The sequence below is a fragment of the Thunnus albacares genome, chromosome 23 (genome assembly GCF_914725855.1).
Source record: "Thunnus albacares chromosome 23, fThuAlb1.1, whole genome shotgun sequence".
Lineage (NCBI taxonomy): Eukaryota > Metazoa > Chordata > Actinopteri > Scombriformes > Scombridae > Thunnus > Thunnus albacares.
The window spans coordinates 20,881,373-20,907,434 of NC_058128.1; the positions used below are offsets into that span (position 1 = coordinate 20,881,373).

Sequence of the window (26,062 nt, forward strand, 5' to 3'; positions counted from 1 at the left end):
GGTGAGGAGAGGAGAGAAGAGAAGAGAAGAGAAGAGAAGAGAAGAGAAGAGAAGAGAAGAGAAGAGAAGAGAAGAGAAGAGAAGAGAAGAGAAAGAGAAAGAGAAAGAGAAAGAGAAAGAGAAAGAGAAAGAGAAGAGAGAGTGACCGATTCGTTCGGCAGAGGAAAGGTTATCTGTGACAGCTGGAGAGACAGAACTGGGCCAGGTGTGTGTTAACTCTCTCTTGCTGCTTTTCTCATTATAAATATCACAGAGGAAAAGATTGACAGAGGAAGAAGAGAGAGAAAGAAAGAAAGGTAGATGGGAAACTAGTATGGAAAAAAAATATGACAAAAAGAGGAGTGGGGGGAGGGGGGGGGGGGGAGGGGGGTAAAGGTCAAAGGAAAATACCAGTAAGTGAGTTTGAGGGAGTGGAATAAAGAAAGGCTCCAGTCGGGAGAGACAGAAAAAAGACGCCAGGGAAGGACTCAGAGAGGAATGCTGGGAATGGGAAAGAGCAGAAAGACAGTGACAGGAGACGGAGTGGAAAAAAAGAAGTGCTGGGAAGATGTGAAAAGGAGGGATTGAGGGAGAATAAAGGAAGGGCTGAAGAGGACGCTAAGAAAACAGAGCAGACAGAGAGACCGCTGACAGACAGCTGAAGAGAGACAAATGGAGGAAATCTGAGGTGGAGGTAAAAATGATCTACCACCACTACACACTAAAACCTCCTCTCTCTCTCTCTGTGTGTGTGTGTGTGTGTGTGTGAGTTTCTCTCTACTGACCTTACAGTAACCTGAGTATGGAGGGGAGGAGAATCCTGTGTCAGGACAGTTCAGACACAATTGTTTTAAGGAAGGCTGACACAAGGCAATATATATATGTATTTTCATATGGCACGAGGGGTCACTGAATGGTTTGATGAGTGTGAAAATGATGTGAATCATATTTCCACCACCATCATAAAAACACCAAATGAGGGAATATCTTTTTGAAGAATGGTGTTCATCCCTCCGGTAGAGTTCATCCATCTGCGTATATATGACTATATTTATTTTAAGTCATTATGTTATGTTTTGGTTTCTCTTTAGCTTTCTTTTTGTCCACTCTCTCTCTCTCTCTCGCACAATCCCTTTTCACCCTCTCTCTGTCATTTTCTAACTCATATCAAGGCTTATGTGTGTGTAGGAACCAAAAGTTATTTTCCTGTCTGCAAGTTTGCAATATACTGCACAGTAAAAACTGTATGAGGTGTGTTGGGAACCCCTGTTTTAACACATATACAATAATTTATAGTTGTGTATGACTGTGAACATGCTGGTTTTTGTATTAGAATGGCTAGTGAGCAATGTTGTTTGGAGACAAAGTCCTGGAACAGCTTTCCACCTGTAGTCGAATATTCCGCTTGAGGATTCTTCATCATAAATAATAGCATCAGATACTATAAATGCATATAATAATATGTAAAAACGTGTCTTTCTTTTTATATGGCAATAAACGACTGTTCCTCTCTTGGATCATTCAGCAAGCCTACTGTGGAACTAGCAGAAAGGGCCTGTTGGTTGTGTGCATTAGCGTGTGTGTGCGTTATTGCTGTACCAGCCTTCGCATGAGAGCGGGGAAACTTTCTTCCACGCACGCACACGTACACATTTCCCTGCATCCAATCAGTGCCGCGATGCCTCACACAGAAAAAAGAAACATCAGAGAGAAACCTCAGAATATGATGAGACAATAACAGGGCAGGGGGAGGCTTTGTTTGCTTTAATCTCAGTTATTTGTTGAATTATGGAGCCTAAGGCCTGAGAGAGTGTGCGGAGACCCACAAACTCAGGTGCAAGTTTCTGTGACAGCAACTGTCCAGCCTGCTTAAGTGTCCTTGAACAAGGCACTTTCAATATATTACTGCAATATGTTAAAATATAAAAAAATAAACTGGTAAGAAAAAAAGTTGCATGTTCTCTTCAAATCCATAGCCCTGATAAGCAAAAAATGAACCCTCGTACATCATGTGCTTCATGGATTTTTTTAGCTAAAAACGCTCCGCTGCCCTACTCACATACTTTAACTTGCTTTGCAGTGAGTCTTATTTTTCTGAGTGTTTGGGAGTGAACACTCTGACTGTACTTCCAGGGGAGGGTATTTTTAACTGGTGTGGCTGTACTGTAAACACCAGCCGCTCTGTGTGTTCTCACTCCAAGATTTAAACACCACGGCCGACAGCAGACTCCCCGCTGCATGAAAGGCAATGAAATACAGTGTGTAAGACTGAAAGAGCAGGGGAGAAGGAGGGAGAAACAGCACCGGAGAGGATAATATAGTCTAAAATATTTTCCCTATTTCGACCCGGGGGTCAGGAGGAACCTCTGCGGTGGAGGGACGCCGCAGGAGTGGACAGACCAATGCAAAAGTTGTGAGAGAATCACATTAGAGGTGGTTATTAATCTTAAACATGTGTTAACCTAGTCTGACTTTTCACATTTATTGGTTTACTTTGATAATCTTGTGGTTCAAAATCGTGTGTGAGACCAAAAATCATTCCAACTTGGATCAGGAGCTGAGAGGGACTCCGCTGTTCACACATTATTTCTGATTGGCTGACCTTCATACTGTAAAATGCTGCTAAAGTTGCAGGGACAAACTACAGCCCAACATCTGTAAGAACATGGAGATCATAACAAACACGGCCTGCATCCTTTTCCTATGCGTGTCGGTGGTTTCAATCGAGGCAATTTTCATGCCATCTCTCATGTCATTCTGCGCTGACACTGAAGGAGTTGCGGGTTTTCTTTTTCAAGAACGCCGACTTGTTTTGATGAGGGAACAACCATCCCGGCCTCATGGCAGTGTGTGTGTGTGTGTTTGAAAAGATCCACTCCCCGACCTTGTTGGCTGCAAGAAAAGTGCAAATATAGCAGTGCTGCTCTTCCCGCTCGTTAGCGTTCACACCTCCCTCACGACGACAACTTCTCTTCCAGATATGGAGTCCGGCGCACGGCGAGTCAGACCACCCATGACTAGGACACGTTCAGATATCCCCCCCCCCACCCTCCTCTCTCAGCCCATCTCTCTCTCTCTCCCCCCCCCCCAACCTCCCTCTGCTGGAACAAGCTGGCCCCCTCTCACTCCCTCTGTTCTGTCTGTTGTTTCAGCAGTGTCTAACGTTTTTAATAGGTTAAGTAGGCCAGTGCACAGCTGCTAAATCTTTAAATTGGGGAAAAACAATGATTCAGATGTTTCAACTACAACTGCACATCTTATATCCTACAGGTCTCCTAATTCTCCTTCATGTCACTACATATGCAAATACCACTGTCATGAGGCAAACTGATGTACATGACTTGATCATAAGTAACTGTGATGGCAGTGCTAAGTGCAAATCATTTTGTTATCTCTATTACAGTTAAATACCTATTATACGTACATGTATAAACTGGATCACTGGGGAGATATCACTCTATGAAAGCATGCAAACAGCTTGATCGCCCTATGGAGTATTAGCGATGATTCCAACATTGTGTGCATGCAAATGAAGCCACCGCAGAGTAAAAGCCTCGCAGACAAACACAAGCAGGAAAACAGAAGACGAGTGAGAATGATACAAAACACAAACAGAGAGAGAGAGAGAGAGAGAGAGAGAGAGAGAGAGAGAGAGCAAGAGGACAGCATCAGGCCCACCCAGAGAAAGACGGAGGCAGGGAGATGTTTGTTTACATTCTACTCACTCACTCAAACTCACTGGACCCTGACATTATTCCCTGAGGCACTCCACCTCACTTTCTTACTTTGAACCCACCCATACTCTTGCCTGGAGGTTTATCAGGCCGGAGCAGGAGATGCACCAAACAAGAAAAATATGCGACAACAGACCCTGATTATTTTTCCTCCATCCTCAGTGTGTACACAACACACAGAAAGAGAGAGAGGGAGAGAAAGAGAAAGAGAGAGAAAATCAACAGGATGTTTTTTGTTCTGTAAGTGGGTGAGTGTGTCTGGCACTCGTCCGCACTTCCGCCAAACACTTGTGTACTCATTCGCGAGGAGCAACATTCCAGGATAACACTTCACCGACATCGGAGGCCAACGAAAATAGCAGCCTGCAACGGTCGTGCCTCATGTATACAATGAGCTGCTTCTCTGAGATAAAGACGCATTATCATATACAGTTTGACTCTATTCTGTTGACACAAGAGAGAGGGCATATCAGGGTAGACGAGCAGAGAGATATAACTTTAGAATCAGTTTACAGTAGGTACTTGTGGTGTTGTAAATATTCACCATCATGCATTTATCCTCTCCCGAATGTTTCTTTAAGGTTATATACAGTTGAGTATATAACTTTCAAGCCTCTATGTCTGGGATATTTAAGACCTTTCAGAGTCACTGGTTTTTGTTTAAATGGAGGGATAATTTGAGTTTTGCTCTTTGGGATGGAGCAAAATTGCAGTAAGTACCCAATAAAAAAAAGTGGGATTTCTGTGGTGACTGTAAATGCTAAACTGTTTGGAAGCAGACCTGACCAAGGCTTCATCATAGTGGTGAGCTTGATTCAGTAATTGCTGGTATTCTCAGGGTCACACCGACAGCCTAGAGGCCTACAGGTTAGAGAAGCTGGTGTGTCACTGAACCCGTATAACCTTGCAAAGCAGGCTGCTACTAAACTATTCATCTCAAATAAAAGGGACACTTAAGACGTTATTTTTTAAGCAGCCTCGAGGAGTGAATAGACACAAATCTCATAAGCACTCCGGCAATTCTTCAAGGATGAATAACAATGAATCCAATCAACATCATTTGTTCATTTGTCATACTATTGATTTAATAAAAAAAAAGGTGTGATGGCAATTTTCAGTTCCACCTCAAAAGAAAAACTGCAAATTACCCACTAAATAAGTCCCTGGGCGTTGTGATTTGGACAGCTGCCAAAAAATCTTGATGCACAAGATAATTTCCTATCAGTGGTGGCGCTGACACTTCATTAAAGCCCAGCCGACTCAGATAAGAGCTTCATTCCGGCTCGTCATCCTGCGGCGCCGGAGGCAGTGACTGATGTGAGCTGTCAGAGGAGACGGTACGACAGGAAGGGCCAACGTCCCGCCTTGTTCTCGACTCCGTCGCGGCGAAGAAACGGGAGCCCTTGACAGTCAAAAATCCTACATGGGTTGAGATGGGAACCCTCGGCGGAGCGCAGGTGTAGCACAATACTACTGAAAAAAACAGACATGACTTGAGGACACTCCTATGAAACTAGCTGTAGTGTATTGTGTGGTAGATCCGTGAGGGATTATCTATACACAATACATACAGATTGTATTAATACTGCTGAGATTAGCCACGATTAACGCTGAATGGTGTCCAAAACGAACCTTGTCTGGGCGGCTTAACCGCGCCCTTTGCACACCGTCAGACGCCCCCGATAGCGTCCGCCCATCAGCTCTGTGCAGATCCGCAGATAAACCCAAAAGTGCAGCAGACGTTTAGTGAGAAATGGCGTTTCTACAGCAGTAACATCTGTGAAATGTGGAACTTCTGAATCCAAACTCGGTGGCTGAGCTGCAGATCAGATTTGTTACAGCAGTACTCGTCTTAAGATTCACTTGGACTTCCTCCTTGGCTTTGTGCGAAACAACATCAGGCCTGCCGTCTTCTGCAAACACCACACCAAAGAAAAAACAAATCCCTTCTTCCTCTCTGCTTAGCACTTAACCCTCTTATTTATATTTCTAGCACTCGTGTCATAAGCATTCTGCAGGCACAGGAATATTGTCAAGGCACCGTGATGCTGATTCTTGCACTTCTGGCTGCTATAATGTTGGTGATCTAGAAATTTCAATCTTTTTTCCACTGTTGTGCTGACTCCATGTTGTTCTGCATAACAGCAAAAATAAAATAACACAGTATAAATGCGTCAAATGCTCTTTTTTTTATTAATTTCTTTATTAACCTGACAGGTGGAATTTTCCACCGTGAGTTAATTCAGTCTCACACTTAAAATAAAGGCTCCAACTCGGGCAAACAGCATCCAGCTGAGGATGTGTTTAACTTCAGGCAAACAAGACAATACATGCTGGCACCACTACTGTATATACGGGAGGTTGCGTGTGCACAAACAAGCATACAGTCATGCACTGCACACACACACACACACACACACACACACAGTCCGACGCTTGATCCTGCTTGATAATAGGACTCCAAACTAAACAAGGAGTTAATGTGAAGGCGTAATGACAACGTTCACTCCATCTTCTCTCCCTTTTTTCCTCCAAAAGCCTGGAGAGTGAAGCTCTTAAGGGACTGCACAACACAATTAGACAGACTAATTACCCCCTCCATACCACCCATTCCTTACCCACACTGACAGGCTGGGGCAGGCAAGAGATTTCTGCCTGCCTCCAAGCTTCCAAAGGACAGGGACTTTGGGGGAATTTAACTGGTGCTCTATCTTAGAACACTTAAACAAGGCTCAAGTCTAACAAACTGCCAACAACAAGAAGAGCAATGCTCAGAGTCACAGCGCAGGCAGAGTTCCTGTTATAGAAGAGCTTGAAGAGCTTGAGCGCTAAATAAATTAAGCAAGCAAACAAACAGTGTGAGGGCAAAAGATGCGGGGAAGCCAGCATGAAGGGTTGAATTTTCAGAATATGATGGGAAATAAATGCTGGCGTAATGCAGCCTTCAGCTTCATCTTTTTTCAAACTGAGACCAAAAACAAACTCTAATAGCTGCCTTTAAGGGTTTTTAGGAACCCAGTTGTGTTAACAAGCTGAAAGTCAAGCTGAAGTTGCCAGTTCAGCAGCAGGTTAATGATGAAACATCCCCCCCCCCCCTCTCCTCCTCTAAAACTACCCCCCCCTTGCAGTGGCCCTGCAGGCTCAGACTCAGTCACGGACACGCTGTGAGGATTTAGAGGCAGGGGAGCGCTGACCCACGCTTTGATGTCTCCTGCCCACGTTTCCTCTAGGTCACGAGGAAAATCAGCAGCTTTGTTCAGTATCACAAGTCTGAGAGCCAGAAAAAGAATCAGGGTCAGGGAGTCTTTTCATTTTCTTTTTTTTTTTTTTTTTTTTTTTTTGGGTCTCTGTCGGGAAGTCGTGTAACGGTAGAAAGAGGCTGCGGAGGGGAGGAGGAGGACAGTTCAACTGGCCAAACAGGAAAGTTTCAGTTTGTGCTCTGACAGCTCTGGATGTGGGACGGGACGAGGTGCTGCTGAAACTATTTGGCGGGGAGTTTTGAAAATCCTCTTCCTCCTCAGCGCAGACTGATCCCGCCTTCTCTGTCGCAGCCTGAGAAACTGAGCCAAACATTTCTGCAAAAAGGAAAGAACTTGGCACTGCCTGAGTTCAGTATGGTGAAGCACTTAGCAGTGATTTCTGTGCGTCTATTAAAGCATCTGCTACATTTTGACGCTGTTGGGGGTACAGAGAATATGCTCTGGGTCGAGGGGGCAGCACCGGTAATCTACCTAAAATATTACTCTGCACGGGGAGACAGAACAGGGAGGGAAAAAAAAAAGTATTCAGACCATGTTCCTCTCATCTCGGGCGCTTCTCAAGTAGCACCCATTACCCATGTATTAGTTTTCCGCCCCATAGAGAAGCAGACATGGTTCACTTCACTATGGATCTTAATAGTCTTGGCTAAATATATAACCACACACAATCAAATCCCTAAACTCCTCTGTTCTACCACTATCACACACACACACACACACACACACACTGATTTATAGTACGTGCAGGCAGAATGGGCAGCAGGATGAGGTAATACAGATCTAGTGAAACATTACTCATCTAGTTTCCCCTCATCGCTGCTGACCAAAACCAGCGACATCATCCTACCATAGCATACATGACTCATCACCATGTGCTCAAAACTGTTTAAGTGCTAGACAGGCACCTGCTGGAGCCAAGATGGAAAAGAGAGCATGACAGATACTGTGAGAGAGAGAGTTGACTCTTTCATCCCTGACACCTGTGGAGCTTCACCACGCCGCTTGCAGGCACAGACACATCAGAGCAACACACAGCGAGAGTCTGTCCACTAACCTTGCAGATCTTGCTCTCCTCAGTCTCCGCTCTGGACTTTCCTTCAGGCGTCCTCGCCTGCTGGTACTCGGATTTGATTGACAGCTGGCAGGAGAGCCCCGGGGCGCCCTCACCTGCTTTGAGCTCCTGCTGCCGGGCCATGTAGCCCTGCGAGGTGGCTGCCCTGACCGCGTTGGGGATGGGGAGAGCTGTGTGCACCGGCTTGGTGCCCACTGTGGAGGGTTGCCTGAGCTTGGAGGCTACGCCAACCACCGGCATGGTACTTCCCAGGCACAAAAATAACAACACGGGAGCGGGAGAGAGGTCCAAAAAGTCCCGTGAGGACAGGGAAGCAAGACTAGTGTCTCCTACTGATGTCTGGCACGGGACAGGAAGGGAAAAAATTTAAAAAAAAAAAAAAAAAAAGAAAAGAAAAATAAAAAAAAAAACAGCAGTTGCCTCTCAGACTGAGAGGAAAGCAACTGCGCTCATTCTGTAGCCTACAGCAAGCAGGACTCACAGAAACTGAGAAGACTTCTCCTTCCTCCAGTTCACTCCCTCCTCCTTCTCCTCCCACAAGCAACACTCCTCCCTCCCCTTCCCTCTCTCTCCTTTTCCCTCTCTCTCTCTCTCTCTCACTCTCGCTGTCAGAAGTGTACCACAAAGTCAGCCAAAACAGTTCAAGGGGGCGTGAACTCCTCTGGAAGGTACAACCACCAGTCGGCGAAATCGTGATTACAGAGACCTGGTTGAGTGCGTGTGTGTGTGTGTGTGTGTATGTGTTCAGCGCTCCCCAACACAACTGTCAAAACAGCTCTCTCTCTGTCCCTCTCTCTCTCGCTCTCTCTCCTCACGCTAACACTGAACACTGGAAATAGACGCGCACTCGCTCCGTCTACATCTGGAGCTGTCCCTCCCTTTGATGAGAGAAATAGTAAAAATGTGAGACGGGGAAAAAAGACCTTAGAGTTTATACGTAATAAGGAAATCTAAAATAAGACCATTTGAGGCTTGCAATAAGAAAAGGAGAATTCCACTATTAACAGCTGCTGAAAGCTGTTAAAGATGTCTTTGTGAGAAAAACCTTCTTTTTTTCATGTAGTTTTGATTGAGTACCTCTCTGAAGTATTGTTGCTCAACTGGTTTCCACTGCTAAGCTGGTTGCTCTTTGCCTTAGATTTCAGTGTACTCTCTCACACACAAACCCATTCTTGGACACTCCTTTCTCTTTTATTCTACCAGAATAGAAACAATGAAATATATAAAAAAAATAGCCTCATACGTGAGGATTTAGTGCATATTGTAAAAATGAACTGTATTTAAACGGTCATTTTTAGTCTTCTTTTTTTTATAGTGCTTGTGAGTAAACACGTCGTGTATACAGCTATTCTTCAGCGTGATATTGAGTCACCACCACTTCAGCTGGTGCCAGAAGGTTTCAAACATTAACAGGAACACATACTGAAACATTTGGTCAAATCCAGACACATACTTTGATGTTTAAAATGGGATTTTTAGCCTTTTCTTACCGTTCCCTACATTATATCTATGTAATATAACAGTGTATAGCTGGACTGATGTTAGATTTTTGAGGCAAACACTGATATCAATATTTGAGATCAGCACATAACATTAACAAACATATTTGGTGAGGATTTATCAATTATTATTATTTTTTAATATTGTGACTATCATAGTGATATATTTTACTTTTGAACATAAACTTTTAAGCAATGTCTGGTGGATAAACTCCATAATGGAAACATATCTTTAGTAAATCTGTATTACAGTTTCTTCTACTTTTACTTGATACCTCTGCAATAGGCTATTAATGGTCAATATATTGATACAGGCTATTTATTGGTGCAGCTCTACTACAGTATTTAAATTTGGTGATGCCAAAATATTGTGATAAAGGGTTGAGAACAGCATCAAATTATATTGGGGACTGTTTACCACCATGGTAATGTGAGGTTTCACATGCTGATTGGTGGATTTCTTTGCACAGTTAAATGAGTTTAATCCTTTGTTGATTGTTAAATGTTGGCACAGAAAGCTATGATTAGTGTATTTTTAATCCCTCTTCAGGATTAAGTCTTGACTTAACAGATTAATAATGATTAGTGGAGTGTCTACAAGATATTGATTTGAACAACCAACTTTCTAACAGTATAGCAGGGAAAAAACTGCAACAGAGCAGCTGAGAGAAGGAGCCACGAAAATTTGTCTCAAGCTGCTTTTCTGTAACAAGAAACAGAGGCTGCATCACAGTCCAGTGTATATCACTGGTGTGGACAGCAGGAGGCTGACAGCCTGTCTGACATATATGACAAGCACTGGAAAAAAAATGACTCCAACATTTAGACCTCTTGAATATTAAATCAATGCAAGTGTTTCTTTTGATCAGTGAAGTTTAAAGCGCTGTTCTCTAACCAGTTGCCTATAGCAAGAGTTTTGTGTTCCAGTGTATTAATTGGGTATACTGTATAACATTACAATAAGGACTGACAGGAAGGTTAATGCAGGACAACTATAAATATGTGAGAGAGGAATTCTTCAAAGAATTTTACACAGCATTAGGGACTGTGTGTATTCTATCAAACGCTTTGTTGGTTGGTGAAAGACAGATGAGCCATCTGCACTTGGATTGTATTAACTGGACACAATATGACATGTAGCTGTTTTTTTCCCCCCCCATTTCTAAGGGCTCCCTGCTCTGTGCGAGACATAAAAGGGAGTGAAAGTTTTATATGGAAAGGCTCCATCTGGTTCAGTTTAGAGAGGCGAGGAGATGTGCTGGAGTCAAGGGGGGGGCACGCTGCAGTGTCACGGCAAACCGGAACTTTTTAACATAGCATCATCCAATAAAAAGAGCACGAGAAGCGAGAAAAAAAAAATCAAACACAGCGCTTGTCTCACAAATGTGACCCTACCACAAATCTAATTACAACATCTAAAATCGGTCTTCTTTTTTGGATTGTAAGGCATGGACTATTAAATTTGCACGTGTAAAGTTTGAATGTGCTGTTTTGTTGTTTTGTAGCTGAGCTTAGCCTCTGACCTTTATGAAAAGAAAGGTCACGTGTCAGGGTTAAAAATTCTGTTTGAGTTTGACATGGTTATTTTACACACCGCTGCTTCCTCTTCTCACTTTCATACGGCCTTCAGTGCCTTTGACAGTCAATTGCCTTAATAGGGACACTGCTTCCCCCAGCCCAGAATAGCACCAGCTACTCCAACATGTTTTCAATCATGCACCAGGGGCTATCATGACAAGCCTAAAACAACAGGATACCACGTGAATGAATGGCGGGAGTCCAACACCGACTCCCGACTGCTGCTGCCCGCCGAGCTGCATGAATTGGAGCGCACTTGGCGAGCGTTCAACTTCCCAGGAACGCCTGGAACTGTCGGGAAACCCGTCTCTGATGAGGTCCCGTCCCAGGGGTGCTAAGACGAAACACCTAACGTCGGAGAGATCTTAAGAAAACCTCCACTGTCCCCTAGTTTTTCGTCAGTTTCTGGAGATAATCACCTTATGCAGCAACATAACTGACCAGTCAGAATGAGATGGTCTCCGCTACCTGCACGGTAAAAAGACCGGTGTTGTAATACGGAGCTGAAAGTTCTTCGTTTAACAGCAGCGAAGCGTTCCAAAGTCAACATCAGCAAAGCACATCTCAGGTTCACTTCCATCCACACAAACCGAGCAGAGCAGGTCAGCACCCTTGTGTTTGGCTACCAGGGCCGACCACTTCTCTAAAAATAGTGTAATGGCCAACTGTGTCATGGTTGAAATGTTGAGAGAACAGGGTGAGGTGAAAAATGGAATAGTGTTCAATGGGAGAGAGATGTTGACAAAAGGAGATTAAATGCTCATACTGTATGCTGAATTGCTCAACTTTTGCTATCATCTTTGAGTAATATTTCAAAATATGTGGCAGCCAGACTGCAAAACCATCAGTAGAGCTGTAGTCAAGACCACCTTAGTTGAGCCGGAGTCCATTTGGAGACCTGATCCAGTCGAAGTTCAGGAAAAATGAGTCTGAACAAGGGCTCGACCAAGTTCAGAAAAACACGAGAGGAAATCAAATTATACACTGTTCAAGACCGCAACTAAAAGAGGAAGTAGACAAAGAACATACTTTCCTCTACAAATGTAAAGTTAATTATAATGAACAAAGACGCAGCTCACATATTTGAAGAAACGACACTAATCCCTCAATATCCATCTTCTCCATATGTAGGATTCAATTCCTTGACGGCCCGAGCGTGTGCCTCCACAGGTTTTTATGAGCAAATTGCCTCAAACTGTGATGATGCCAGATGCCAGAAAATAAGCCAAATCTAAAAACAAATAACACAAAAGCACATTTGTGTATTGGTAAATAGACTGCATTTATATCATGCTTTTATCCAAAGCGCCTTACAAGGATATTTGGACATGTGGACACAAGGATCAGGGTACCAAATTGCCAAGCATTGTTAGGTGCACAATCCAAAGTCCAAATCCATCTTAGGATAAAAATAACAATCAGCCTGAGACTAAAACAACTAAAAGCTGTTGAAAAAAGGTCTGAAGACTTCACTCAAAATGAAGGGTCTCTATGAATGATCAGCAGCTGAATTGCTTTGCCCCAGCTTGAGTCATCGTTTTCCTGTGAAGAGAAAAATGATGCTGAAACTTGCTACAGCACTACCTTTGCCATTGTGTGGCTTTGTTGTGATCTTTCACTGCACAACCTACAAGGTGACAGTGATCTGTCTGTGTCATAACCCAAGAGGGTTGAATGGTTGAAAAGGACAAAAAAAGGTTTCAAATCCCTTTTCCATTGCTGGAATCGTACCCATCTACTTCTCTGGATTATTGCCAGTTCTTTTGTGTTAAACTCAAATACACAATTCACAAAAGGTATTTGCTAGACTCACTGTTTCATCTTTCTTTGCCACTCTGATCTGTGCGCCATGCTGTGAGCACAACTCGTACCATTGATCATGTCTAAAGAGCCGAAAACTGGACCAAAGAGTTAAAGTCACCTTCATCTGTGTGCATCTGAAAGATGGAGACAAAGGACTTTCCACATGAACTATAGATAGTCTGTTGTTAAAATACCTTCATCTTATTTGGCAGACACATAAAAAAGACTTAACTGCAAACTAAATTAAGCTTCTGTGACTATTCCTGTGTAGGCTGCTGAGCGAAGCTTCTCTATTCGTGGTTTCCACCAAAAGTACCACTAAATATCTGGTGGAGAGGGAACGCATTCCAGCTGAAGAGAGGCGGAAGGTGGAGGTGGCGGTTATGAAGGGAGTGATAAAAGCTGGGAGGTTGACTGTACTTACTGTCTCCGCACACCATGAGATGCAGCTGAGAGCAGCATCATGTTATTAACCCACACTCAGTAGGTGCTGCTCTCCAAAGGCAGCTCCTGATGCAAATAATTCAGCGCTGTGTATAATTATGTACACTCAGTCCAACTTCAAAATAGCTTTATCTGTGCCTCAACTTACAGCTTTAGTTTGCAGGTTTACAGTTTCCTCCTGATTCAAACCTGTAGAGCCTGATTTTGACGTTCACTTATACGTTCTGTGATTGAGCTGCTGCTGCTGGAAAACAAAACACGTCTAATATTCCAGTCAGTAAGAACAGCGCTGATATTTTGAGGTTATGGAATCAATAATATCATGTGTTTATTATCTGTTCCAGGCAGTGGGTGGATGGTTGGTAACCAGCAGTGGTGAATGTGTGTGTGGTTCATATGAAAGACACCGCCCAGGGTCACATGACGTCAGCACTGAGGTTGTGCTGTAGCTGTGAAAACAAACACACCGGGGTGCTGGAGATAAGAGGGGTCAAACACCTTCCACCCTCCCGGCACACACACACATGTACAAACACACACATAATCACACACAGAGCCTAAACACATCCCCCCAGGGAGGCTAGATAGATAGTCACGCACCTGGCCCTGTCGGGACTCTGAATGCTATCAGTCAACCGCACGTCAGACAACATGGAAAATAAAACAAACACACGCTCTCGCCGGCGCATACACAACAAAGAGGTGCCTGAGCGTACGGAGGCATGTAGAGCGGCTGGGTGAACACAGGCATGTGTCGTTACCGTACGTCAAGCGTGACGCGGGAGGACGTAAACATACCTTCACTTTCATCCTCTCTCTCTGTCTTCCAGGTTCAGGATTCACAGATAGATTCCTGCTCCTCAGTCAACCTTCGGCTTTCTCCGTGGTCAACCGCCCACGCAAATAACACGCACTCAAGCAAAAACAGCGGAGCATCATGGGAAATCTCTCCTTATTCCATATAGCAGACTTTTATGTTATTTCTGAATCGCTGCCCATATTAAATGTGTTTGATGACTTATTATTTCTATCCTGGCATGTAAAGAATGTAATATTCATATGAAGATCTATCAGGATGTCAACATAAAATATATCACATGCACTACTCAGAGAATAAGGATTATATTAGTAAAGTTATGGTACATGACTTTAAATTGCTCATTATTTAATCATTTATATTTCTGAGTCGAGCAAATCTTGTTTTCTGAGTTAAGTAAACAGTTAAATAATACACCAAAACACTTAAATATGGTACTTCAGTATAGTGATTGAGTAACTGTCCCACTCTGTCATCTACACACTCTCAGTTGAAGTTCTCCTGCGTCCTCAGTCGCTCATGTGTAAAACATAAAGCTTGTGAGGTTTTCGGGCAGGGAGTGGGCATGTTTGAGGGATGGTGGAATTTGAAAAATGCCCTGTTCCAGGGCTCCAGTTATAAACACAACATTAAGTGCGAGTTTGATTAATTTAGAGTAATTAAGGCTTCCTGAATTCCTCTCTCAGTCGCGCTGTTTGAAATGCCATGTGGTGGGCTAACAGCTCCTCTACAATGAATCAAAGGAGGTATTTGGATCGACTCTGGCAGCAGGATTTCCCCAGCGCTCTGGTCGGGACAATTCTGCCTCTTCCTGTTCTTCCAGTCCTCCCCTCGGATGGAGGCTTAGCTTATAGCAACTACATAATCCATTCATTCATTCCCTCCTTTATTTGCTCGCTCACTCTATTAATATTGACTGATATGCTATAGCTGGTTTATCTAAGCCAAAGATCTTTATTGCACAGTTGAGAGCTGGTGTTCTTCCTCTGGATATTGAGGTTGGTAGATTAAAAAATATTCAGGAGGGAAAACTGATGACTGATGAAAAACTGGATTGTTTGGGTTTAGTCCTGCCTTATATGAGCTTATAGTGTCTTGTAAGCCTTTGCAGAATGGGCATGGTTATATACATGACACGTTTCATTCATTCATTCATTCATTCTCTCACCCTTTCACTCAGATATTTTCTCCATTGTTTCCTCTTTTCTTCAAAGCCTCCTTGCTCATGTTACATAGCCTGTAGGGGTCAAGTAAAACACCACCGCTAGGGTCAGGACTTGGATCCAGAATTATGACCGGAATGTTGTGGGATATATAGAGTCGTGGACACGAGTTTGGATTTCCATTCCATTGTGTTGGAGGAGTGAAAGCAAAACAAAACACATCATTCCTGTGCGATGACACAGTATTGAAATAATACTACAAAAGGGATGAGGGAGGAAAAGACGATAACACTACATCATTGTATTCTAGTGTCTCCAACATGCTGGGATGCTTTGCAGTGGTAACTGCTCTCCTCTATGTCAATGACAGACTTTTATTATATAAGGAGAAGATCTACAATATAGAAAAGACCTTTGGGTGACATTTTAAGCAGCAGAGTACCTCAGAGTCAGCAGTATCAGCATCCCTCTGTTCCTCATCCTGTCAAACACAAACACCAAGCTCACCCCTCCATCACTAAACCATCACCTTCTAGGCTCCACTGTCAAAACTTTCCTCACATCCCCTCAGTTCAAAAAAACAAAAAAAAAAAACAAAACAAAAACTGCACTTTTACACTTGACAAATTGCAAAGACTTTCATTCCTTGTGACCGAGTCAGAGTAAATCAATCCCATTTACGACCATCACATTCTTTTCCCTTGTGTTTCGTTACGGTCTTCCCCACATCCACCCCGCATCTCGATGTTTCCCTGCTTGTGAAAGAGTTGTGTCCTCGGCGAATCTTGGATTTCACAGCTGGAGTTGATAAAGCCCTGAAGTGCTGAATGGGACTCTTCCCTCAAAAACAACAAGCGGGAGGGGAGGGGATGCGGAGTCGTACCAAAGTTTGGGTAACACGGACACTGTGCTGGGGGGGTGTAGGAGGAACGTGCTGCCCAATGAAGGGCAATACCCCACACAGACTAATTGAAAAGAAGAATCTACAATTAATAATTAATGTTTAATGCAATTTAATATAAGGAGTGGAGCAGTTACTCCATTCAGTCATGTTCTGACTCAACGGAGAGGACCTCGGTGATGCAACCCTCCCAGCTGCTCCTGAACTTGAAACTTGAACTTGAAAACATATATTGAAATGACAATGAACATCAATATCTCATTAAATTACAAAGCTTTTCTGTCTAAATAGATTGGAATGGAAAAAGGAAAATGCAGTTAAATGACTAAAACAAACCCCACTGAGACCATCTGGCATCATCCTTCATTGTTGTAAAAATTGTTGCCAAACACAACAGCAAACTGATATGACATGGTTAACCATATCCAGGTTTCTGATTGTTTGGATGCAGGTGTGTCTCCATTATTTATGCATCGATTATTACCTCAACACTGAGGGTGAACTCGCTTTGGGTTCTGGTTGCCTGGACACTGTTTTACAAACAGAACCAAGATATTCCGAAAACCTGATCATAACTTAAACACACTCATTGTTTCATTGATAATCATAGCACGAAGAGTGTCACAACTTTTCTGAGTCTTTCCATCCAATGCTTCCTGTATTATGGCATTTATCTAGGTGGCTAAGCAGAAATAAGTTTACCGTGCCCGAAATGATTTTTTTTCTGGCCTTTTAAAAGTCAGCAGAGATGCAGTTCAAATGTGGATTGATTGTACAGTCAGCTGGAAAAGTGCCTTTATCTGCAATAATACACGCTAGCTTATTCCTAAATGCCGAAGCCTCCCAACGAAACAAAAGAAAACTTCACATGCTCCCCCTACTGTGTCATTGACCACAAACAAATACTTCTCCTGTGGGAAACACACCTGGTTGTTATGCCAGACTTCAAGTCTACAAACTCTCTGTATATCAACTGATCAAAGACTTTTCCCTTCAACCTGCCCCACAGGTGTCTGCACAGACGGTACCAGTCACAGTTTGAACATACTTTCCTTTTCCCTTGAATGAGAAAGTGTGTCCAAACTTTTGACTAGTACTTTATGTGATATTCTTTCCAGAAGAAGAAACACTACTGAAAAGGAGACCAATTACAAATCTGATGTTTTTATAACTTCAAGTTGAGCTGAACATCAGCCACTGTAAGGAGATGAACTCAACTCCAGGGTCACGACCATTCTGCTTCTCAAGACACAGACTGCACTTATCAACAGTCCTCTCGCCCTTCTAGTATCTTGGCACAAATGTATCACGCTGCATTCATACAGTGGTAGCAAGTTTTATCAAGCATGACAACAAAAGCATGTGTGCAAAGTCTAGACTGAATGCAGTCATTTAATTAAAACCTTCCAACCATTGCTTCTACCACTTCACTTCTACCAGTCTGTTGTGGCCAGTTCACCGTACTTCGCTCTAGTCTGCTGGGGGAACAGCATTGACGTCGATGACACCAACAGACTTAATGAACTGATTAAGAAGGCCGGCTACGTAACTGAACAAACTGTTATCCATTAAGTATAATTCTGACCACCCTCTCCACCACCTACTGGACAGACAGCGGAGCACTTTCTCTAACAGACTGGTTCAGCTTCGCTGTCACAAGGACCAACACAGGAAATCTTTCCTGCCCAAAGCAATAACTCTCTACAACACCTCACCTCTGTCTACCAGAGAACTCTCCGAACTCTCAGCTTTATAGTTTCTGTTTTTCTCCTTCAGTAACTTTGCTCATGGTGAATTTGCACATCTTTATACTCCTACTCTACCTTATTGCATTTTTAAAACTTCAACAACTCTGCACACTTGTCTAACGTATAGAATATGTTATCCTATGATAATGTTTCATATTTTCTTACAGTTTTACTCCACTCACAACACTCTAAACACAAATGCATAACTGCACGCTCACGTAAATGTAATGTAAAAACATGCAACTGATAAAGAACGCAGAATCAATACTGTAAAATAATTTCTATGTATTTACCAATATAAACCAATGAAAACAAAAGAAACAGTTTGTACGTAAAGAAATAAATCACATTTATTCTGCCTCCGGTCTTTGTGGATCCACTGTTCCGAAACAAGTGAACTGACCCATGGCCTTGTTATCTATCCTGATACTCTGATTGGTGTGTGAACAATTTGGACTCTTAGTGTTTCCACCTGGGGAATGGTGTGTTAATTGGGTTCCAGCTGTGATGACTTGAGTTAATGATTGAATGCCGGTGCTTTCTAAACGAGCACATGAGTGAAAACAGGAGAATAGTGTTTATAGTTTTGGGAAATGAGTCTGTCTTTTGGTAGATGGCGTCATGGTTTGGGATTTTTAGTTAATAGGCCCAGTTACAGTGTCCAAGCAACTGAGAAAAACTGAATATTTATAGTGTATGCTCAGGTTTTATTCTTATATTCTTGTATTGAGTTCTTTTATTTGGGATCAGTGAAGTACATCTATCTATCTATCTATCTATCCATCCATCCATATAATGGTTTATTTTGACTGGGATGCAGGTGAAACCTCTTCACATCACTCAGGGAGATCTAATGAAACACATGTGCTACTGAAGAATGTTGCTCCTATGATCACAGCAAAGGACTCCCACTAATATATTATCACTACAGTCAACACCTTCATAACATCAACAAAGCCGGTCTGTTTGAACCTCATAAGCTCTTACCAAACAGCAGACAAGTGTACTACATCCCTTGAGTAACTATAGCTTAAGCCTCATTACTTTCAAATGTGTTGCTGCAGCACACAGCGCTTTTAACCTCCATCTCCTGGGCTGTAAATAGGGAAAGCTTGTTGTTTGCTCATCTGATAAACACATATTGGTGTCATCTGTGTTTGGCCTGGGGTTGCTTTGACTCGCCCTCATTAGCACTGAGGCTCATATAACGGCTGTTTTAACACTGTCTGAGAGCACCGTCTGATTAAAGAAGAGGGTTAAAAGCTGCTGCCTTCAGACATACCCCTGGAAGCTGGCATGGTGTCAACAGGCCCCAGATGTGAGTACAGGCCCTCACATATACAGTGCATACAGTAATGTGTCCGCTAACATGAAAAAAAAAAACACCAACATCGCATGAAAACACACATATATACAGACCACAAAAAAGCAGACTGAACCAGCCTGCATTCACTGTACAACATCCCATTATGTTTAATGTCTACTCAACAGCACTAGCTTGTTAAAGATACCTTTAAACACGGCCCACAGCGCTGTACTGTACACGCTCACTGTCTTGTAAACTACACACACGGTCTTTACATACGTTTCTAAGAAAAAGCAGCTGGCAGGCGTTTCTGCTTCGTGTTGATTTATGATGCACTGAGGAAGGGGGGGGGGGGAGGGTAGAGCGAGGACAGTCATCTAATTGGTACACTCTGACCCACGAAGCAACAATTCAGGGGTTTTCTGAAAGATTCAGGTCCACCTCCACAGCTGATGTGGAATAAGCAGGAAGCGTGTTTACCTATGACTGTGTATGAGCGTGACAAGACAATGTCGGCGGTGGGAGTTCCTCTCCTCTGACACAAATGTGTCGGCTGTACATCCTGTTGACTGGAGCAGCCCCCCCTGCCTCAGACTGCTGTTCTTGCTGCACAATCATTTGTATAAACATATTCTTCATTTAGAAATCTAACCTAACAGTGTCTCCTGACATGATAACAATGGGTTTCACTGGAGAGTTTTAGGACTAAGTGTTGTTTCAGAGAATAAACTCCTGTTGCAAACACTCAATGTTTGTATGAAATGCAGTTTTAATGTAATGTTTGGATATTTTAGGGTTCTTATCCATTTTCTGCGGGTATGTTTTGCAAGTGTGGCCGGTGTTGAGCCACTTGTAACTACTAGTATGAAGTCTGAACAACACCAGTAGTGGAAATCAGTAAGAAACAAAAAGAAACAAAGCCAGCAGATGAGGATGGAACAACTTCCATACTGTGCAACTCAATAAAAAATACATTTCAGAATTACTTCTAGACGGTTACATACGTTGTTTTCTTCTGCGGGTAATCATGAACTTGTTAGTATCAAATCGTTGAGTGGAATCATTGCAGACACCAACCATCTCTGCATTAACAGAGAGCTTAAATCTCTGCTGTTCCTCTTTGCCGCTTATCTTCCTTCCCCTGCTGTCTCCATCAATCAGTGAAATGCTACCAAAGCCCTGTAGGCAATTCAGTGTGAAGTGTGTGTGTGTGTGTGTGTGTGTCTGACAGAACAGGGAATAGAAAAAGTAAGAGGCTGTTTGTCTCTGCATTTGTGTGGATTTGTATAAGTAGTAGTAAAAGAGGAGCCAGCATCCATCACTCTGTGTGTGTGTTTGCGTGAGTGAGTGTGTGTATCTAAGGGTGGTCCAGTGTGTTTAAACTTGAGGCTCTTGTCTATGTTTCCAGTGTTTGATGACAGCTGCTGAAAGCTTGATGACGTCTGTCTTGCATGGACCCTGATTATTACAGGATTCTCTTACAGTTTAACAGCAAGACACACACACACACACACATACACACACACTCACACATACACACACTGAAAACACACCATCTGATCTTTTGGACCAAATTTGTGACTAACCGGTATGGCCAGAGGTTATATGAAGTCATATTCTTTGGATTGTCAATTGAAAGCATAGATTAGACTTGTATTCATGTCTTGTTAGGATTAATGTCAGTTTAATTGAGCGGATGGAGCAGCAAGTAGTAACAAGGTGTATTAACAAAGAAAACTGGAAGTTAAAGCACATTGACATGTTAAAAGAAAAGTGTACCCTTTAACATGATTAGACTTTTAATATGCTGGCATGTGTTTTTGTCCATTTCCTGCGAACTAACTAATTATTGTTAATGTTACTGACAAGAAAAGAATAGTTTAATAAATCAAATTCCAAATATTGAGAAAAATATGAGTATAACATGAATATGATAAATATAAGAAAGACTAGAATGCAACACTGGTCTGCTGGAAGTTGCAAGAAGTCTTTGCAGATACAGAGAGGGCACACAGGCTAAGTGAGTTGACCATTGGGGGTGAATAAGGTCTGAAACGCAACCAAATTTCTGTAGGGTTCAGAAATCATGACATAGCGTCTGTCAAACCTTCAGATGAGTCACTTCTAAGCTGTTATATTTGGCGATATGCAGCAATCTGAGACAAGAATGGATTGAAAACCATTGAAGTTAATTGTTTCTCCTGTTGCCGAGAGGTTAAAGAGGTGAGGATTTGACTGGAAGCTGCTGCTATGAATGCATTTGGAAAAGTTTTGAATTGGATGGAGCATGTAAATGATGAGGTGCTCGTGCTATACTCTTGTGGAAAGCACATAAACTTCTGTTCCAGAGGAGTTTTGGAATGCCTTATAGTGAGACAAACATGAACTGATTGCAGTTGCAGAAGTCCAACCACCTGCATCTGTGCTGTATTGAGTGGTTAATGGTTTTATTATGCATTATTTCTGCAGAAACTACTTCCTGGTATGTTTTACAGAAAAACTTAATTAGTGTATTGTTACATCATCAGGTTCAAAGCACCATCTGGATGCTTAAAGTTCTTTATGAGTGCTGGATGTGGTATTAATAGGCAGCTGTTGACAAGCTCTAAGACTTACTGTCAGCTGTCAGATATCTGTTGCTCAGGCAACAGGTAAGACATGCTAATTTCACTCATCGGTCTATCTCTCTGCTGATTAATTAGGTTCTTTTTAGCTGCATAATCACAACTACAAAACCAGGCACATGCATGCACATGCAATCACCTGTTACACACGTGGCATAAAGCCTGCCTGTGTATCTGGGCCAACAGGCAGGTGGTCTCAAGGTTAGAGAAGCAGGAGGTTGGGATAAAGCAGGGAGACCTTGGATGGGAAAAATGAATAAGTAGTGATTTCCCCTCCCTGATGAACCACCGCTGAGTTGCCCTTCAGCAAAACATTTGACCCCACATTGTATGAATGGAGCTCTACAAGTGTCAACAAGTATGACTGTGTCGCATCTGTGCGAGAATGAATCTGCTGCTGGATAATAGCATCCGTGCTCAGAATACACTTGATTAATAATGGTCAAATGTAATATACCGTACAGTGTGCAAGAAATTATATTATATTACCTCTTACATATTTTACATCTTATATTGATGACCTAATGAGAAAACTAATTCCCTAAAGATTAACTAAAGATTAAACTAAGTCAGGATCAGCTTCTGTTTTTACTGCTAATATCAGTATTATGACGTAACTACATAATTATCACTATTTTCATTGCAGTGCCTGGTTGGTGGAATTTGGATTACACATTATTTGATCCCTAAACGGGGTACTAAAGCTGTCCTCACACCCAAATTTTTGTTTAACTAAATAGTATCACACATTGGCCAACCAATCGGGGAAACTTGCAACCACAAAGAGGAATGTTCAACTTCTCTCCCAGTTTTGGTACCTTAACAGGAGACAGTTGTGCTGCTTTCTATCTGTCATCCATCTCCAGATATTTCTTACTTTTTATGATATTAAAAAAGTGCTTATTATTTTTATTTTTATTCTTTACTGAGTCCTACAGTTTTGCTACCAAACATGAATGCAATGTGTCCTGACAGAGTATTTGGGTTTTGAGTTGGATATGAGCCTTTTTGTTGCATAACGCTTCAGGCTTAAGTCCAGTTCTGGTTTGTTTTTGTTTTTTTTTAAAACATTATTTATCAAGAATGTCTCTATTTCTGTCTGACTATGCCAGTTGTCTGTATCCATACTGTATTTGTCACATGTTGCAAAGAGACAGGCAGTGCCCAGTGAGACAAGGAAAAGAGACGTGATTTAGCCTGTGTTACATTAACCTGGTGAATTAATGGTCTCAGATGGGGTTCAGTTTTCAAATTTGGAAGAACCAGTTGGGTTGGGTGCTAAAGACATGGTACAGGCAGGCTTTTTGTCTCAGTTTCAGGCCTGCATAATCTCTAATGAGCCCCTGTTCATTTATGAAACTGGTGTGTTGACACCTCAGGTCCTGCAGCTCAAAAGGTGGCGCATGAAATCAAAGGCTTAAACATCCAATGTGTAAGAATTTGCCAGAGCTTTAGTTTAAAACATTCCAAAATTAACTAAAGTTATCAAAAGAATGTGAAGAAATAACAGTTGTGACGTTATGTCAAATAACTTGATATGTTTGGATCAGGTGGCCAATTCACACCAGAAACTTCCGCCGGCTGAGCGGCTAACTTGCAGTTAGCTTTCTGCTAACTTGAATTGGGATAAAACAACTGATTCATGCGGCTCTTCTAGACTTTTCAAATGTTATTGGACTGAATGGATCAAATTCTGATAGTGAAATGAGTCATTTTGTGGGGGTTGTGTGGCGCTCAAAACAATTTATCCACCATTTTACAGCCATAACAATAGTAACAGAGTAGACTATGGCGTAGCCTATGATGTAAGCACATGTTGACAGTGTTTTTGTAATGACTCTCACTGCCAGAGGGGGGAGACAAAAGTCCTGCACTCCAGCTTTAATGCATTTTTCCATTTATGTCACCATAGAAATAAAGCTTCTGAAGAAACACTTGAAACTTGCCAGGAGAGCAAGTTATAATAACACCTGGGAGGAACAGGATTATACACTAGTCACATCATTCATGCAATAGGTTGAACTGTCTGAGAACTTAGTGAAAAAAAAACAAAAGCAAGCAAAACACTACCTATAACTGACATGACTGAATGTGTTCTTGACGCAGTTCAGATGGTGATGACCTCTTGTAGCAGCATGTACAGATGTCAAGTGATCTGCGCATGCTGCATGTCGAGGCCAGTAATCAGTCATAAGAAACTGAGTTTCTTGAAATCCTGCTCTCAACATTGCGGTGGGCTAGCTGAGGAGCAGTAGCAGTGGAGAAGTCATTTAGTCAAAGTGATATTGCAGTGGGGAAGCGGTGATTTAGCAGTAGAGTAGCAGTTGGCGCTACAATGTCCCAACACTCACGTCCTGAACACTACTGTGGATAACCATTGGCAAGAATCTGTATCGACACTTTTCCTTTACACAGATCCGGCAGCCACTTATATGTAAAAGTCATTTGCAGTACTGTTACTGGTACCACAATGTGATTAAAGGGCTAAATTGACTTTGAAATCATACCCCAGAGTAACGCAGACTTTATTTTTTTCTTGTAGCAGTGAAAGTAAATCAAATTGAGGAGGAAAGAGCGAATTGCGCAGCTGCCAAAAACTCCTAATTCCTTCCTACTTCCCTTTATTGGCTCCTTGCCTCCAGACAAACAGTCGAAACAGAAATCGCCATGTGCAGATCTGTCGGTTTGGCTCTGACAGAGTTTAGACCTTGATTATACAGGGAGTTAAGTATTTCTTTTCAGGGAGGACATATCTGAGTGTGCAGTCAGCTGGCTCGCGTCCAATCTCAGGTTGTGATTGGCAAGAAAGTACCAATGCAACAAAATGAATACAAACAGACTTTAGTCCGTTTCCAGTCATCCATATACAAATACACTGACAGACACACTCATCTTTATCACAGCTTCAGAGAAGAGACATGCGATGTACTGTGATTCACTCACAAGACTTTACTGTAAGTTAACACAACAGTGACTCAGGAATTGCGGGTTCTTTTAGTCAGTTTTTTTATTCAAGCGCTTCCTTTAGAACAGAGAAAAGATGAAAGGAAGGAAGGTTTTGCTGAAACAAACCTCTGCTTTCCAGAGGTGATGGTGGTTACTGGTCAATCACTTCCAGATGATTATACAGCTAACAACATTCAAAGGGCTAGTCGGACTGTTGCAACGTAATGAAATTGGGATATTGTTCCCAGTTGATCTGAATTAATAGACTTGTGTTGTAGGATAATACCAGTAACCACTAATTCACTTATTTCCTGCTGACAATGTAATCTGTAATAACTACCTCTTAACTCAACAATAGGCCTAAGTGAAAGTAAGGAGCAGCATTTCCCTCTTTTATCTATGCTTGTGAGGAATTTTGGATACAAATAAAAGAAAATGCATACATTAGCACATACATAAATCACTGTAACTGGACACTTTATGTGATCAGTGCAATGAGGATGAGGCTTTAGTCTCTCTGTGGCTGCATTCAGGCTTTATTAAAAAGCTGAACATGTGGCTAAGTGCTGAGAGCCTCTAGCATGAAGCCCATTTCTCTTGCTCAAATCGCTCTGATGAAAACCAAACGGGGGCTGAGAGAGGCCAACGGCCAGTCAGCTAGTCAGTACACCCCCCCTCACCCACTACTACCCACCCTTCACCACCACATGCGCATTGTCCAATTAAGGTCTTCTACTCCCTGCTCTGTGCCCAGGCAGACTGCCACAGGCTGCCAAGCCCCAAACAGTCTGGTCAGGGGAGTTAATCTGGCTTTCTGGGCCTGACAGGCCATGGTGTGTGATGCTGCCCGCCTGACACTTCATCATCAGTGGGTGGGCACTGGCGCGTGCGCACAGGGCTATAAAAGGCCTGGAGGAGTCAGATGTATGCCCCCCTACCCCTCCTACAACCGTGTTTGGACCAACTGCCAGTCTGAGGAGAGTGAGTGTGTGTATGTGTTTGTGTGTGTGTGCCCTGGAGCGAGGTGGCTAGACTTTACACTTGCTGCAGGACTGTGAGCAGTGTTATAACATATAGGTCCTGCCAGAGACCCATAACATTGGGCTGTAACTTCACTTTAAATGAAATGTCACTCTGCTGTGAAAATGGCTGTGCTATAGCTAACAGGCTGGTATGTTCACTGCTGCA

The 26,062-nt window shown here is 42.6% G+C and overlaps 1 protein-coding gene across 13 annotated transcripts in view; it reads right to left on the reverse strand.

The window, feature by feature from the left end:
• The window catches only part of nav3 (neuron navigator 3), a 420,345-nt gene that overhangs the window by 185,314 nt on the left and 208,969 nt on the right, over window positions 1-26,062 (reverse strand). For 7 of the 13 annotated variants that reach the window (XM_044342739.1, XM_044342738.1, XM_044342736.1 and 4 more), the window contains exon 1: window positions 8,028-8,514. The exons of the other annotated variants lie outside the window; for them this stretch is intronic. In XM_044342739.1, coding sequence (XP_044198674.1) covers window positions 8,028-8,285 — 258 coding nt within the window. In that variant the 5' untranslated portion in view covers window positions 8,286-8,514. Of the gene's footprint in view, window positions 1-8,027; window positions 8,515-26,062 lie in introns of those variants that run through there. 13 annotated transcript variants of the gene reach the window in all.